Raw genomic sequence first — 17,354 nt, forward strand, 5'->3', positions numbered from 1 at the left:
ACCTCTATACCAGGCGGTGTCAGAAAAAAAATGGTCAGACTCCAGCCACTTGTTATGTTCATGTTTTAAGTATCCCTATACGCTGCTGCTACTCTCTGTTATTATCTATGCATCGTCACTTTAATAACTCTACCTACATGTACATATTACCTCGACACCGGTGCCCCCGCACAATGACATTGACTCTGAACCGGTACAACCTGTATATAGCCCCACTATTGTTATTTACTACTGCTCTTTAATTATTTGTTATTCTTATCTTTTACTTCTTTTCTTTTTTTCTTCTTTTTTTTAAATACGTATTTTCTTAAAACTTTGTTGTTGGTTAAGGGCTTGTAGTAAGCATTTCACCTGTTGTATGCGGTGCAAATTTAATTTGAAATTTAATTTGAGTCTCTACCCTTCTTTTGAAGTGGGCACTTGTACACTCCCTTTCATGGATTTAAAAAGAATGGACTGGTGTGAGGAATATGGTGAAGAGAACCCCCAGCCACGCTTGCAACAATAAAATGCTTTTAAATGCATGAGGGGAGTGAACAAGTGCACACTCCCGGTCCCTCCCTGATTCATGTACCTCCTCAGGCTACTGAGTGTCTCTGTGAGGCTCTTGACTCGCTTCAGCATGCTGTCCAGTTTGTGGGGCTCCTCCTTGAGGAACTTCACAGCCTCCACCTCCACCCTCAGCACCGCACGCATCCTGGTCTGCAGTGCAGGAAACTCCCCTGAGAAAACACACAGGAAATACCATGTTTCAGATTTATATTTTCTATAAACTTCACCAACCATCATTGGAGGACAACTTCATTAGTGTGCTGCGTCAGCAGAACTCTACTGTTATTCAACATACCGTTTTCAAGCTTATTCTCTTTTTGGACACACTGTATTTTTCCAGTTGTAGCATTATGTTACCGAAATGTTATTATACTGAACAAAAATATAAAGGCAACATGTTTGTGGCATTGTGGTGTATGACAAAACTGCACATTTTAGAGTAGTCTTTTATTGTCCCCAGCACAAGGTGCACCTGTGTAATGATCATGCTGTTTAATCAGCTTCTTGATATGCCACACCTGTCAAGTGGGTGGATTATCTTGACAAAGGCTAAACTTCACTAACAGTGATGTGGGACCCACACTTTACATATTGCATTTAGATTATTGTTCAGTATAAATTAATAAATTACATTATCGGACTTCTCGCCTGTAACTGAAAACCCTAGCACACAGAAACCTATGGAATCCATGGCAACGCATATAATCTAAGGTAATGTATGGGTCTTAAAAGTAGGTTATACTGTACTGCTGTCTTACCTTTGAGTCCTGCCAGAGATTCTCCCACTCTCCTGAGGCTAACGGCCCCCTCCTCCACATGTTTCAGTGTCACAGCTCTGTGAGCCCCCGCCGGGCCGGTCTCCCTCTTCAGAGTGTCCACATACAGCTCCAGCTCCCTACACACACAGACAGAGAGGACATTCAAAACCACCAGCTCACCTCCATTCCTAATTGGCTTCATTTTTATCACCCCTCACCTCTCCACCATGCTAACTGCTGCGCGGTGAGGTTTGTGCCATAAATGGTTGCCACACATTGGCGGTGGATGAAGTGGGTTTCCTTCTAACTAAGCTCTACATAAATCCATTCAAACATCTTCATAATTTCATCTCCATTGATACCAAATGAGATACGGAGGCACCGTCAAATCTCTGACGTACGAGAGATGCTAAGAGATCAGACTTGAGAAGTGTCCCCTGAAACACTGCCTCCATTTCGACACTAGGGGGCAGACAATACTAATTTAAATCTTATGGGCACAGTGGGAGCTCCAGTTTGAGGTAACTGAATGACAAGTGAAATGACAAGAGGGCATGAAAAAAAATATATAGATCAAATCAAACAATGTTGTTTTTAAAAAGAAAAGAAAAAACAAGAACATCTGGGTGGTAGGAAAGTTAGCCCTCCAACCTTAATAGCCAAAGTTGCCTTAAGTCAGACCACGCTGCACTTCCTCTATGTGAGTCCGCTCTGACTGGATTGGGTTACTTGCCAAAACCTCAACTGTGTTCACATGGAAACTGGGGTTTATTCGTGCGACCACTTCCTTACATAGGATCCTATCCGCTTGATACACTGTATCCATGGGATCCTGAGAAGTCAACTCCAAGGGGAAATGTGCTGGGTGGATGATAACAACGTGTGCTATTCTGAACTGCATGAGAGAACTTAATGGTGCTACTTTTTTTTTTGTGTGTGACCAACTTCCCTTGAGAACCGTAAACTTTTTGTCAAGTTGCTCTCAATAGGGAGTGAAAAGACAATAACTACTGACTTCGCTGCCCTCTTATGTCAAGGCCTCTTGATGATGACTATGGAAAAGTTCAACTGAAGAGCTGACAGGGAAAAAAAATGCTTTCTTCTTAAAAGAGCTATACGGGACTTCAGAAAGTAGAAAGTGAGTCTATAAAGTGTCGCATCATTAAAATACACTTCTTAAGATAGCTTGACAAACACTTGTGATGTCCCAGCGATCATCTATTTGAGGAGGCTTCATGGGCACTCAACTCTCTCTCATCTTTCTCTATTGCTCAAGGGCAGTAGGATCACTGGCTTAGTGCTGACAGCTGGCTCAGATCTAGCCTCTTTGACGAGCTTATGATGACTGGTAAACGGAACTGACTGGAAATAAATAGGAGTGAGACATAGGAGTGAGGAGTGAGACACACAATTGGTCTCCAAACAGGAAAATGTTTTTTTCCCCCTCAAGGCCCCCATTATTAGCCAAACAATGATAATTCTGCACAAAAGCCCCACTTAAGACCAACCCGCTGTGCTAAAGATTGACCAGCCCATCCGGGCATTTGCCCCCCATCTTCCCTATGACCAGTCCGTTTCTGGAGTTATTCAATCGAGCTTAGGATTGGAAATGCAGGAAATGCATGTGCTTAAAACGATGGAATATCCTGTATCCTACTGACATTTGTGGAAAAAATGACGCAATACACGACATCTTCATTGACCTTCCTTTGACATCCTCCACGTTAGCAATATCCTCATGTTATGTACCCTTGGATTGCTGCAGTAGTTGTAACAGTGATAAACCTTGGTCGTTTGTCGCCTCACTTCCTCTCAGAGTATTTTTAGAACCCTCAGCAGACACTCTCCCAGGTTGTATTAAATTGCGTTTCTATCCTGAGGAGAAGGCTACGTCTTTTCACACCACATTCCCTGTCACGCACGCAGCGCTTCAGCCAAACAGAGCTCATTAACGAGCCATATTTAAAACACTACGGCAGGCCTTTGCTGAGTAAGACCTGGCACTGCGCCAAGGCAAACACAGCTGAATCCAGCGCCCTGCGCCTGTCTGATTAACCCTGAAAACCAACGTTCAGGAAATGCTCCTATCGTGATGTTTATCGGGGCATATGTTTACCGCTTTCTACTCAGGCAGTGCTATGACCTTGCCTATTAAGTATCAGAATTAAAAGGATTCAATTACCGTTCCCGATTGGCAAACCGCGACGAGTGAATTAAATTGAGAGTATGCTGTGAATAATTGCCTGCCCAGGCTGCCTGGTCCTATACTTCAGTGATTTCTGGGCTTGAATGAGAGACAGACATGGCCTGCCGGTGCCTGTGAGCTATGTTTGGAAGGTGTGTACTTGTAGTTAGTCAGTGACACCTGGGTCGTATTCACTAGCAACCAAACGAAACGGGCTGAAACTGCCCCCCCCCCCCACACACACTCACTCTTACCCTAGTTGGTTGAACACCCTTTCCTCCAAGCCCAGGTACTTGTGTCTGTCCTCCTCCACCAGGACTTTCTGTCTTTGGACCGGGTCCTCCAGACGTCTCATGGCCTCCGCCAGTTTCAAACTGATCTCCTGCTCAGCCCGCTTCAGCTGCATACGCAGAGCCTCCTGGTTCTGGAGCTAGGTAACACACACATATACACACACACTGAGTTTTGTGTTTCTTAGCCAATCCAGATAGAGGGGGTTGAAAATGAGCTGATAGACAGTCGTTGAATAAATGAGAAGCAACGCTTGACAGCTGATATCAAATTGATAACCAATAAGAGTAGATAGGGGCTCCCCGGGTGATGTTTACCCTCGGTACAGGTCTAGGATCAGCTTTCCCTCCCCCAATCCTAACCTTAACCATAAGTGGGGAAAATGCTAAACTGACCCAAGATCAGCGTCTAGGGGAAACATAATCCTACTCCTAGATACAGCATTGGTGGCGTTACCTGCAGCTGTCTCATCTGATGGAGCTGCAGCCGAAGGTCCGAGACATTCTTCTTGCACTGGAGCAGGTTGGTCTGGAAGGGGGTGGGGCCTGGGAGTATGGGGGTGGAGCCACTCTCAGAGGGGGGCGTGGTACTTTTGGGTGCCAGGACAGGGGAACCTCCTGAATAAGATCAAATCAAATAGCCACATTTATAACCACTATAAGCTAGTCAGTTCCTCACTTGTGATAACAAAACTGGAAAGAAAATATAGATTTGGATTGAGGGCTCACTTGCCACAAACATGCTTTATCTGGTTGTATAAAAACTGATTTAGAACAATACATTTAAAAACAAAATGGGAAAATATATTAATCCATAGCATTTAATTATTCATATTGCAGCCTATGCTGTAGAGGTTCATTCACAAGTACATAAATCCCTTTCACAATGTGATGGAAACCCTACAGATTTTGGAGGAAGCACGCAATACATAGCTCCCTTATGCAAATGAAATACCCCGCAGTCAAAAGTGCACGTAAAAAAACATCTCCTCTGAGATTGAATGGGTGGTGTAATGCATGAATGTCCCCCCCCCCCCTTTCACGTATGGCCTTGTATCTGTGTGCGTCCCAAATACTACCCTATTCCCTATGTGGTGCACTACTTATGGACCGAGGCCCATAGAGAAGGTGGCAATACAAAGTGGTGCACTCTATAGGGAATAGGGTTCCATTTGAGATGCAACCTCTGTGAGGGCATTGGCCTGGCCACAGCCCAGCGCTCGCTTCACTCGCCTCGCTTCACTCGCCTCGCTCATTTCCAAACACATTCTCCACAGCTGTGTTGGTTCCTGATTTAATATTCCTAATGTTAAGTAATGAGGGCCTGTGCTTCCCTAGGCGTCTCCCCCACTGCCCAGAGGAGCACACGGGTACTTACATTGGCAGTGCTGACTGAAATAGACTTGCCGACCGCCAACCTCACCATGACTTCATCCCAAATGGAACCCTATTCCCTATGCAGTGCACTGCTTTTGACCAGGCCCCATTAAACTCTGGCCAAAAGTAATGTACTATATAGGGAGCAATTTGGGATGCAATCATTGTGAGAAATAAGAGACAGGAGACGGGTTTGTCTGCTGTCGAAAACAACCACCGGACGTAATGTCCTCTGGCTTTGGAGACTGACGACAGAATGACTCTTGACAAGCCATGCCAACTGCAGTCTGTATTGACAGTAACTGAAGTTGAATTCAATTACACTGTTTCTCCCATTCAGAATGAAGTAGTATGACCTATGACCTTTGAAACCTGACCCTGAGGTTGAGTTCTGTCTCTGGGGCGCTTGTTGTCAACAGGTGGGAGTGGCACAGTGTCACTAAGCCACTCAAGTCCCTTAGCGGAAGAGAACAAGTCCCTGCAAAGTGTTAGAACAATGAGAGAGTAGAATGTTCTGAGTGAATGAGAGAGAGCGAGAACGAAAGAGCGAGCAAGAGAGCACTCCTTCCACACAGAGTAAAGTCTTCTGCGTCCCAAATGTTACCCTATTCCCTATATAGTGCAGTACTTCTGACCGGGGCCCATCAAAAGTAGTGCACTATAATGGGAACTTGGTGCCAACTGGGACACAACCATGGTAGCGCCCTGCAGTGGGGCTAGAGAACACAGTGCTATTGTCACTTTGTAATCCCCCTCCAACATTCACCACATAGTCCTCTCATACTGAATGACAGCTGCACAGACCTGAAGTGCAGGTTCGGATGAAGGCTGCTCATGTGTGTCACACTGTCTGTTTCCCAGATGGCACCCTTTTATATGGTCAAAAATAGTGCCCCATACAGGGAATAGGGTGCCATTTAGGATTCCTCCACTGTTTGGAGACCGAGAGGATGCTCTTGTGATGGGGACAGCTTATGAAGTAACAACAAGTAAATATTTGAGGAATCAGAATTATGAGCCATAGTCAATTCTTCATGTTCTGTATATCATGAATGGGAACAATACGCAAAGGGAAACCTGTAAGAAGAAGAAGAAACCCATAGATGTGAGGAGTTGCTTTGGCAGCAGCCTCATAAATACCGCTCGGTTTTCATCCCTCGAGATTGCATTTCTTTTATCGAACTCTCATCCACCCTGACCGCGAGCTAGACCAGATTGAATCGTCTTGGCGGGATCGAGAAATAATACATCTCTCTTGTTTTAACTAATGCTTTCAGCAGCACATATTCAGTTAGTAGCTTTTTCGCCTAGAGTGTATGACGAGAGAGGATTTGAGGGGAATATGAGTCGGCGAAGAGCAAAGACGCCTGTCTTACTGACTGGGTGTTTTAGTGGGGCAGTAGGGGAGAGCATATGGCAGGTTGTGTTGAGTGACATTACGAGACTTGTCTATGCAATGCATCCTGGGGGGAAACTTGAGGGATATGCAACAGAGAACTGTACCTCTAAGTAGATCATGGGTTGCGTCCCAACTGGAACCCTACTCCCTATATAGTACACAACTTCACGTCCCAACTGGAACCCTACTCCCAATATAGTACACTACTTTGCGTCCCAACTGGAACCCTATTCCCTATATAGTACACTACTTTTGGCCAGGGCCCATAGGGCTCTAGTCAAAAGTAGTGAACTATATAGGGACTATGGTGCTATTTGGGACGCACACCATAATGTGATACATGCAGAAGGGTAATAATGGTCCTCCTGACCTGCACTGGGTGCACTATGAACCGGAGACGCTTGCCTTGATGTCTTCATGGGTCGTTCACTACGCGCACACAGAGAGGAAAAGAGACATTGATTATGTTGAATCACAATAGAAGACAATTAATGCAAAACCCTGGGAACTGTCCTGGAGTTAGGGTTGACATATATTAGTAAAAGCATTGTAGACGTACAGACAGCCATACAGTATGGATGGACAGACTGACATAGACGGACAGGTTAACATGATGACTGTTAGGAGCAGTCTGTTCCCATAGTAAGCCATCCCATTTTCATTCCAATCATGGTGCCCACATTGAGATTGATGATTGGAAACTCAAGCAAACACAGTAGCACAAAGATCTCCACAGAGTAGGTTGAAATGCAAAGATAACTGCAGCCAGTCAATATCAGACCCCCTCATACACACTATTTCCCTTCGACAATGTTCTGTTTACCTAGGCTGGTAAAATCGAGAGCTAGTTTATCTGTTATTATCTTTGTCCACATTTGCTGGGGCAACCTGGGCTTATCTCTGAGAACTCAATGTCCCACGCTGCCTCCCTTCTTCATCTTCTTGCTTACCTGAGAGAATCGTTGGTGCCACTAGTGTTTGGGGACTTTAAAAGTGCATGCTGAACAAGACCAGTCAAGCTGGCAATCTGTTGCTCCATAGCCTTCATTCGCTTTCTGCAGGAAACATCAGAAAATCAAGCTTTTAACACCGGGGCTAACTAGGCGTTAAAGGTGGCATTTCTAATATTTAAGTTGGGAGTGCTTCTTAAGTTGGGAGTTACTTCCTAAAAGCTACCGGAATTGTTTTCATGCCAGACGTGTTTGCTTAGCGATCAAATTTGCGATATAACATTAAAACATAGAGTGGGTCAAGTACAGGATTTGGAGAATATTTTCTATCTTTGAACATTTATGGATATCTTAATGAATAATTTATTGATTTGTCAAGTAGATGGGGTTTCTGCTATATAAACAACAGTTAAACACACTGTTAAAGCAATAACTGTAAGTGTTCCAAGCTGTCAAACTACCGTGCTAAGGCAGTGAATTCTCGATTCAGGCAGAAATAAACCATATATTCCAGCAAACATGGTCTAATAACATGTCTGCTTTGCCCTCCCAGAGTCTGCCTGGAATAGTCTAGAAAAACAAGTGGGCTAGCCTGAATTTCTAAAAACAAGACAAGGGCTGTCTAGTAGATTTAGCCCAGAGGTTGGAGATGAGTTGGACCTTAGGGCGCAAGAGACTGTGCCACTCGTGGCCGGTGCCTGGACGAGAGATAACGCCGGCAATGCGGAGAAAACCAAAGATGGGTGAAGAAGGACCTTTATGCTTGGTGATTGCTTGGTGACCAGTGAGGCTTAGACATAGAGAAGCACTGTGTTTTCCCGTCACCACTTATCTAATGGCACAGGAGGAAGGGGAAAGGGAGGCGCTTAAAGGGGCTAGATGAGGACAAGAGAAATGACTGTGATCCCGACTGTACTGCCCCCAGACAATGTACTGTAGAGAAACAGACAGTTCGCTATGTCTCCCCCGGGCACTGAAATGTAAAGTCTTCTTGTACCTATTTAGCTGTTCTAGAGCACCTACAGTACCAGTCAAAAGTATGGACACACCTACTCATTCAAGAGTTTCTTTATTTTTGCTATTTTCTACATTGTAGAATAATAGTGCAGACATCAAAACAATGAAATAACACAAGGAATCATGTAGTAACCAAAAAAGTGTTTTATATTTTATATTCTTCAAAGTAGCCACCCTTTGCCTCGATGACAGATTTGCACACCCTTAGCATTCTCTCAACCAGCTTCATGAGGAATGCTTTTCCAACAGTCTTGAAGGAGTTCCCACATGCTGAGCACTTGTTGGCTGCTTTTCCTTCACTCTGCGGTCCAACTCATCCCAAACCATCTCAATTGGGTTGAGGTCAGGTGATTGTGGAGGCCAGGTCATCTGATGGAGCACTCATCACTCTCCATGGTCAAATAGTCCTTACACAGCCTGGGGGTGTTTTGGGTCATTGTCCTGTTGAAAAACAAATTATAGTCCCACTAATCACAAACCAGATAGGATGGTGTATCGCTGCAGAATGCTGTGGTAGCCATGCTGGTTAAGTGTGCCTTGAATTGTAAATAAATCACTAACAGTGTCACCAGCAAAGCACCCCCACACCTCCACACCTCCTCCTCCATGCTTGACGGTGGGAACCACACGTGGAGATCATCCATTCACCTACTCTGCGTCTCACAAAGACACTGCGGTTAGAACCAAAAATCTCAAATTTGAACTCATCAAAGGACAGATTTTCACCGGTCTAATGTCCATTGCAGTTAACTCTAATTAACTTATCCTCTACATCAGAGGTAACTCTGGGTCTTCCTTGTCACGGTCCTCATGAGAGCCAGTCTCAACCGTGGTGCTTGATGGTATTTGCAACTGCACTTGAATAAACTTTCAAAGTTCTTGACATTTTCCGGATTGACCTTCATGTCTAAAAATAATGATGGACTGTCGTTTCTCTTTGCTTATTTGAGCTGTTCTTGCCATAATATGGACTTGGTCTTTTACCAAACAGGGCAACATTCTGTAAACCACCCCTGCCTTGTCAAAACCCAACTGATAGGCTCAAACGCATTAAGAAGGAAAGAAATGTGTCACGTGTGCTCCCTCTCAGGCCTCTAGATCATCCGGATGCTCGTTATGACACATGCCTGTCACCATCGTTGTTACGATAACTAGGAGTGGTGGGTGGAATCAGGCGCAGAGAGCAGGGTTCAGTCGTTTGGTCAAGTTTATTCCTCAGCGCAACAAAAACGGTTACGCCAACACACAGGGCGTATAAGTTGCCAGTCCAAACAATAGGACAGAAATAGTCCGGCAAATAAAGATATGAACAAAACTTAACACCATCCAACACAGAGTAACAAAGAACAAGCCCGCACAAATACCCAGCGGGCCTAGTGCCCTTAAATAACCTACAAACAAAATCCTAATACAAAACAGGTGTACCCAATAACCAAAACAAACGGAAAGGGAATCGATGGCAGCTAATAGGCCGGCGACGACGACCGCCGAGCCTCGCCCGAAAAGGAAGAGGCACCATCCTCGGTGAGGTTCGTGACAATCGTTACACGCACCTGCGCGTCATCTGACTCAGCTGGACTCCAATCACCTCCTTGATTACCTGCCCTATATGTGTCACTCCCTTTGGTCCTTTCCTGAGGCATTATTGATTCTGTTCCAGTGTCATGTCTGTGCGTTGTTTGTGTTAATTGTTTTGTATTTAGTTGCATTTATTTATTAAAACAATCACTCCCTGAACTTGCTTCCCGACTCTCAGTGCATCATTACAAAATTCCACAAACTTTTAACAAGGCACACCTGTTAATTGAAATGCATTCCAGGTGACTACCTTGTGGTTGAGAGAATGCCAAGAGTGTGCAAAGCTGTCATCGGGGTAAAGGGAGGCTAATTTGAAGAATCTCAAATATAAAATATATTTTGATTTGTTTAACACTTTTTTGGTTACTTCATGATTCCATATGTGTTATTTCATAGTTTTGATGTCTGCACTATTACTCTACAATGGAGAACATTGTCAAAATAAAGAAAACCCCTTGAATGAGTAGGTGTGTCCAAACTTTTGACTGGTACTGTATATGGAATGCTCCTTGTGCATGTAAGTACAACTCATGCTTGAAGGCCACTGTAGTTATAAAGTAAATTACCTAAAATACCCTTTTTGTTTTATATGTAAAGTACCTTCACACTAAAACTCCTTTCCCCCTTTCTTTCCTATACGCCTGGGCCATTTAAAATGGGGAACATAGGTGCTCTGCTCAAAAGTAGTGCACTATAAAGGGAACAGGGTGCCATTCGGTAGCCGTCATGGTGTTTGTACCGTGCAGGTGGTCCTTGTGATCTGTTCCCCTTGGTTTGGCTGTTTCAGAAAGCCCAGGTCTTATCCAACCAACCTGGTTCAATATTTTCTTTGGTTTTCCTAAGCGGTGAACACACAGACCCCTCGGCCCCCTCACTCTCCTATCCCTCCGGTCTAATGCATTCCAATGAAACCACATATGATTGTATGGCTGGAGTATGTCCCTCATGCCCTCTCCTGTGTTTGTGTGTTCTGTTCTTAGTGCAACCAGAACCAGCCTAGTTGAACTAGCCTCAGTAATGAATGTCGGAGGGCCGGTTTAGATCATCTACACGGGCTTGCAGACAGTGTGTTATTAAAACAACAATACCTCAAGATAACATGATAATATACAGTCTGAATATGGGGAGTGAGGCACTATTCAATGACTGCAGTGGCTTGGTTTGCTCTGTCAACTATGGGGCACTGAGTACACCAACTCTCTTCGACTGGAATAAGCTACTCGTACAAATAGAGCTAGTCACACACACACCTAACTGGTGTAGCTGAAAGACACAATAAGACAAGACAATACATAACAATAACACACTGTTATAATAGCCCACTCTGCTAAATGTGATGACCTTGACAGGATGGGCCAGACACACAGTGTGTGTGTGTGTGTGTGTGTGTGTGTGTGTGTGTGTGTGTGTGTGTGTGTGTGTGTGTGTGTGTGTGTGTGTGTGTGTGTGTGTGTGTGTGGGTGAGTGAGTGAGTGTGAGAGAGACAGGGCAGACCACAATGTCTCTGCCCTGCAGTGGTGATGATGAGACACAATCTGAGCTGAGATGAACACAGAGCAGCCCACGGTTACAGTTAGAACGGTGCAGGAATGCAGTGTTAGGTCATCCATGCTCCCATGCAGTATCATACCCTTTCACTGACCCCCACCAAACACTACCCCACCTGTCCCGCCTCAGGTCCCCTTACCGTGTCTGTGGGTCGTTGGCTGGAGGGATAGGGCCGTGACCCTGGAGGTCCAGCACAACTGGAGATGCCATGTTACTCCTGCTTTTGACCACTTCCTCCTTCCTGAAGGCCTGGCGAACAGGCGAGGAGCGCTCCAGGGGAATGCTGCCATGAGGAGGCGTGGCCCCATGGATGTCAATCATCCTCACTTCTGTCATCCTGTGGGGGGAGGGGGGCGGGGTCTTGGAGCCCAGCGTGGGCAGCTGGCTGTCTCCGTACTTCCTGGACTTCTGGCGGTAGAGTGAGGGTTGCTCCATGGCCTCGGTGGGGCTGGGCCCGCTGTAGGAGCCTGTGGAGCGGATGGAGGCGCGGTGGTAGCCAGCCAGGCTGCCGTGGTCCACCATGTCCCCAGGAGGAGGGTGCCCTCCATGGGCAGGGCCGTGGCCCATCCTCCCCTCGTGGAGAAGGTACGGGTCAGCGTAAAGCCCCTCTCCCCCTCTCACCAGGCTGTGACTCTTACCGCCCATGTCCTCATCAGGTTTGACGTCCCGCCTCTCCAGGATGGCGCTGGGGCAGGGTGACACGGAGCGCACGGGAGGTGTGGCGTTAGATATGCGTTCCCGGGGCATAGTGGCGCTGCAGGGCATGGACCCCGGGCGTGGGCCGAAGGGTATTCGGGAGGGTGAGGGGGGCACGGAGTGGGCCGTGGTTGGGGACAGGGAGCCCTGCATGGGGTGGTGTGGAGGGTGGCCCATAGGTGGGTGTCTGGGGGGGTGCTGCCCATCTCTGCTGGCATACATCATCTCTCTGTGCATCTGGAGGAAACCAAAATCATGTTATTACTACTTTACACATTAGTCTACCATGTTTACCAAACACAGTAGCGTGTCAATGGAGGGTGAAGTTGCGCCACTAATGGTTAAGGTTAGGAGTGGGGGAGGGGAAACTGATCCAAGAGCTGTACCTAGGGAAAACTTCACCTTGGCACATCAGTTGTCACAGCCCTCAGGTAGTCGGCCATGACACCTCCCGACACGCACCATGTCAGCATCCCAAATAAAACCCTATTTCCCATGTAGTGTACTACTTTTGACAAATGTCCATAAGGCTCTGGTCAAAAGTAGTGCACTAAGTAGGGAATAGGGTGCCATTTGGGATGCACCCCATTACTCTCTTATGAAATCAGGCATGAGAAACCAGGGATTATCATGTGAATAACTCCCATCTGGGGCTGTGCTAAGGCTCAACGTGGAGCGTGTTATATTTACAATATCTGCAATTACCTCTGGCTCACTGTGTGGCCTTATCTGTCCCACTCTTGTTTGTGGAGATATGCTCTGATGGAGGTCGACTGACCGAAATTAAAAACATTTGCATCTGACTGGAAGTGTGCAGAGACTTTTTCCCGTTTCTCCAGTTCTGCCTGCCTTTTGCCTCCAGCACCTTTACAAATCAGCTCTGGGTGTGCGGTAGATTCCGCCTATTATATAAAACTGTTATCATCATATTTAAATAAAATATGAATGACATGTTTTTATTAAAAACTTTATTTTAATGAGTACATCTGTTTTATTTCATCCTTCCACCAAACGCTGTAGTCAAGGCCAGTTGTTAGTTCTGAGATTCTGAAGTTGCTAGGGAAATGAGCTAGTCGTCCATTACAAAAGTTTGAAAAGTGTTGCCATGCAGGCAAGCTACATCTCCTTTGCTAGCTAGCTAACGAAAGCCAACACAAAATCACAAGCAACATGTGATAACATGAAACTACACGTGATTTGCCACATGTGAAATCATGTGTTTTTTTCTGTAAGCACGGCATGTTGTAGAAAAACACTGCAACATTATCGCACAGGTCGGAAACGCAGGCAGCTGTTGCAAACCAAACGCTAGCCTAGTAGCATTGGGAAATAATGTCTAGACACTATTGTCCAGGGGAGATTAAGTTTATAAATTGTCTGGCTGAGCTGTGGATAACTCAAAATGGGTTTGGTTTAGGCTCAATCATTTTTTTAAACCTTAAATGCATTATAAAATAATCACGTTACAATAATGTTAAAGCTTTTTAATGTAAATTACAAAACCAAAAATAGTGAACATTCAATTGCCAAAACATAAAAAATATTTAATGGTCTGTCAGGTCTACATTGGGTAAATATATATGGAAAAATAGGAATTTACAATGAGATAATACAATATTTCAGTTGAGTATATTATATTTATTTAATTACTTTATTATTTTTCATTACAAGTAATCTCTGCTCCAGGCAGTAGCAGTCAGCCAGCCAGACTATCTAACTTTACGGACTACCCATAAGGTACTGTCTTTAGTCATCCTATATAGCCTGCCTAAGTATGCTGCAGAGTTGTTCCTCAAAGTAAATAAGGCATACTTTCACAAACTGTCTCTGTCCCTCTCGTCATTGTCTTACGTAGATTCCTCCCTCATGCGGTCTATGTGAATCTAACCTAACGTCGCAGGCGTATATGCACGTCTCCGCCTTAACAATGGAAGTCATTGTCCCAAAGGCGGGAAGGCAGACAGTAAATTTAGGTCCAAAATAAACCCATATAAACACATTGGGTTTATTTTGGACAGATTTTGGCGAGATTTAAACCTCTCACTATGCTCGTTCCACTCTGATCTGTCTCTGACCGAGCCAGAAAACACAGGCGCAATGCATTATTGTCATTGTAGTTAATTACCACGGTTCTGACCTGAATTAGGTTGAATATTTTGCTTAATGAAAACTACAACTCCCTTCGGCCCAGCGTCCTGCATAGTTGACTTGAATTCTCAAATCAACTATGCACGTTGGGCGCAACATTTTTTTTTTACGAAATGGAATTCAAGTAATTTAACCGACGTTTCTCAATTAGTTGTTTAATAACCCCCACCCCCCCAAAAAAACAAACAAATGTTGATTAATCGCTCAGCACTAGTTGACAGGCATTACCATTACCATATGTTTAGAGAAAATAATATCTCATCAGCACATTCTCAGGGTGAGAAAAACAGTTGATCTTAAATTCTGTTAAGGCCACAGGGATACTTTCCCCCCTATCAATATTTTACTAGAATTTCACAGACACCCCACATAGACTATACCCCCAGGCTTCTAAAATAAGATTTTACATGAAAACAAGATTTTGGGATAAGATAAGGTTTTGGCAGCATATTCCCATTTCTTTTAAGCTAGGAGATTACTTTGAGTGTTTCTTTAAGGTTCATGCAAGCTTGTGAGCTCAATTGCCCCTGGTTGCTGATAACAGTGTGTCTTTAAAAACAGCCCACATGTGAAAACACTGAGAGAGAAGGATTTCAACTATGTGCGTACAGGCAGGAAAGAAGTAGCTGGTAAATTAACAACAGGTTCCGTTGTCTGGCACAGCTTTTTTAAACAGGCAGCTTGGCCTGCAATGACCACCCATGAAGGACCCCAGAGTACCTGTGGATTTTGAAACTAACTTCATTCAGCTACAGCGAAGTTAAAGGAAAGGCATGACTGAAGCAGCTCTCTGATTTATGGAGTTAAAAGTGGGCAGAGAGTATGTGTGAAGCTTTACACAGAGGAATGTACAGGTCAGCGTTGTGAGAGAGAGTTAATTTCTTCAGGATGCACTACTACTGCTGTGGTTTAGTGTCTCTGGTGGCCGGCCACCTGCTTTGGAGGCAAATGAATAGTCTAACATCAATCCAATTATCTGATCTGAATCAACACAATGCTTCCACATACTCTACATACATACTTGATGTTTCCGTTACAGGAGCCTGGGGTTACTGTACAGAACTAATACATACACATGGCCAAAATGATGGCTGTTGGAGCTGTTTTGTATACAGTGACTTTCTTTGACTTGACTACTATTGTGATCTCTCTCTGCGTGTTTTGTTGTTCATACTTGAATAATCCACTCATCTCCCTGCTCTCTTTGATTAAACACTAAACCCACCATTCAGACGACCTCATCTGGCGACTGTTTGATGCCCTACGTCTGACCACCAAGAGTTCTCTCTGAAGTCAGGCAGTTTAAATGTGCCTTTGCCAAGCTGGTAGTCATTGTATAAGAGAGAGAGAGAGAGAGAGAGAGATATTGCCCATGAAATGTCATCATAACAATGAATAGCCCTATTTGCTCACCCAAGGACTCCAGTGGAGACCAATAGAGATACAACATGTCTCACTAGTTCTCCATCAGAACTCTTTCATGTTCAGCCAATCCTGATTCCCGCGGGTGTGTATCTGGCCCGGTGCCGGACTCTAATAGCCTGGTGTAGTACCCATATGAAACTAGATTGAGCGGACTATCTGAGACTCTCCCAGACCTGCTGTCCTTCTAATGAGAACCTTAAGGAGTCGGTGGAAAGAAATACAGTAGATTGAGTTCTTTAAAAAGTCCACATGAGCCAAACTCAAACCAAATGTTCCCAATTTCACTGCTTGTTCGTCGCCATCTTCGGATGGGTTTATTTTTTATATTTTTTTTAAAGTCAATGTTTTATATGTCTGCGGACAAACCTGGAACTGCTGCCTTGTAAGGTGATGATATACGCAAAGTGGTCTTGCAAGAGGGTGAAAGGAATTGCTTACTTCAGGTACAATTGGCAAGCCACCACAGACTGCATAGAACAGCTGTGCTTGACCTCATACAACTACTTGGGGCCTTTTCTTTGTTAGGGCGAAGTATGTAGTACTTTGTCCACCTTGGCAAAGGAAAGAATAATCCTATAAAACCATCAGAGAAACCGTTTCAACATCGAGCATTTCCAAGAGAGGAGACGCGTGAAAACATTTGACTTTGACACCGAGGTGTTTGAACTCAGTAGCTTGCGCTTTCCATTAATCTCCATTACACGTTGTTCCATAGCCTTCGAATAGAATATTCCCAGACAGATTTTTCTTGAACAATATACAAATAAAGACGGTGTGTTTTCACTTATCAGCCAATGAGCGAGTTTGTCTTTGTTAGCTGCGGATCCAGCCCAGTCTTGAGTCTTTGTTCAGGCTTTTAGCTTTTGTCCCCTTTCACCTCTCACACAACACATCAGACGTCACACCCTCCCTATTATGCTGCTCATTGCTGTTCACTTCTCGAATGAACCATTCAGTAAACACTTAATAATTTCTGGAACATTAAACATGATTTATGTATCTTATACAGTATACTGGATTTTTCTTAATGCAAGCTCGTTGATAAGCCTTGTGGAGAATGTTAGAATCTTAAGAATTCCCCTTCTAGATTTAGTTTTTGGTTTCTACAGATGTAACCTATGACTCATAACCTGAAGTGAACAATGGCTTGTTTGTTACACCTAGAAGCAGGAAGGAGGATTAATTGTTTGAGGCTAGCAATGTGAAGATTATTACCCTTCTCACCATGATGTTGTCATCTTCCTCAATGTCCAGCTATGAAGACATGAAAGTACTGAAATGGAAAGGTGTCCTATTTTGGGGGGACTTCCTACTGAGTTATTGAACTAGAAGGGATGGAGTTACCACCTATACAAGCAGCCCTTCTCATTGCCCAGCTCTGACCTATTATAACGCACACCTAGGGACACTTTAATACCTACCCTGTATTCT

At 44.5% G+C, this 17,354-nt stretch overlaps 1 protein-coding gene across 12 annotated transcripts in view; it reads right to left on the minus strand.

Moving 5' to 3' along the window:
• Positions 1-17,354, minus strand: part of si:ch211-285f17.1 (sickle tail protein homolog) — a 235,068-nt gene that overhangs the window by 11,502 nt on the left and 206,212 nt on the right. For 11 of the 12 annotated variants that reach the window (XM_064941866.1, XM_064941864.1, XM_064941863.1 and 8 more), the window contains 7 exons: positions 11,794-12,587; positions 7,512-7,616; positions 6,932-6,990; positions 4,243-4,403; positions 3,750-3,925; positions 1,311-1,447; positions 575-722 (listed from right to left, as the gene is read on the minus strand). In XM_064941866.1, coding sequence (XP_064797938.1) covers positions 575-722; positions 1,311-1,447; positions 3,750-3,925; positions 4,243-4,403; positions 6,932-6,990; positions 7,512-7,616; positions 11,794-12,587 — 1,580 coding nt within the window. The remainder of the gene's footprint in view (positions 1-574; positions 723-1,310; positions 1,448-3,749; positions 3,926-4,242; positions 4,404-6,931; positions 6,991-7,511; positions 7,617-11,793; positions 12,588-17,354) is intronic. The other variant, XM_064941862.1, reaches the window with a different exon arrangement.

The sequence above is a fragment of the Oncorhynchus masou genome, chromosome 28 (genome assembly GCF_036934945.1).
Source record: "Oncorhynchus masou masou isolate Uvic2021 chromosome 28, UVic_Omas_1.1, whole genome shotgun sequence".
NCBI classification, from domain to species: Eukaryota; Metazoa; Chordata; class Actinopteri; order Salmoniformes; family Salmonidae; genus Oncorhynchus; species Oncorhynchus masou.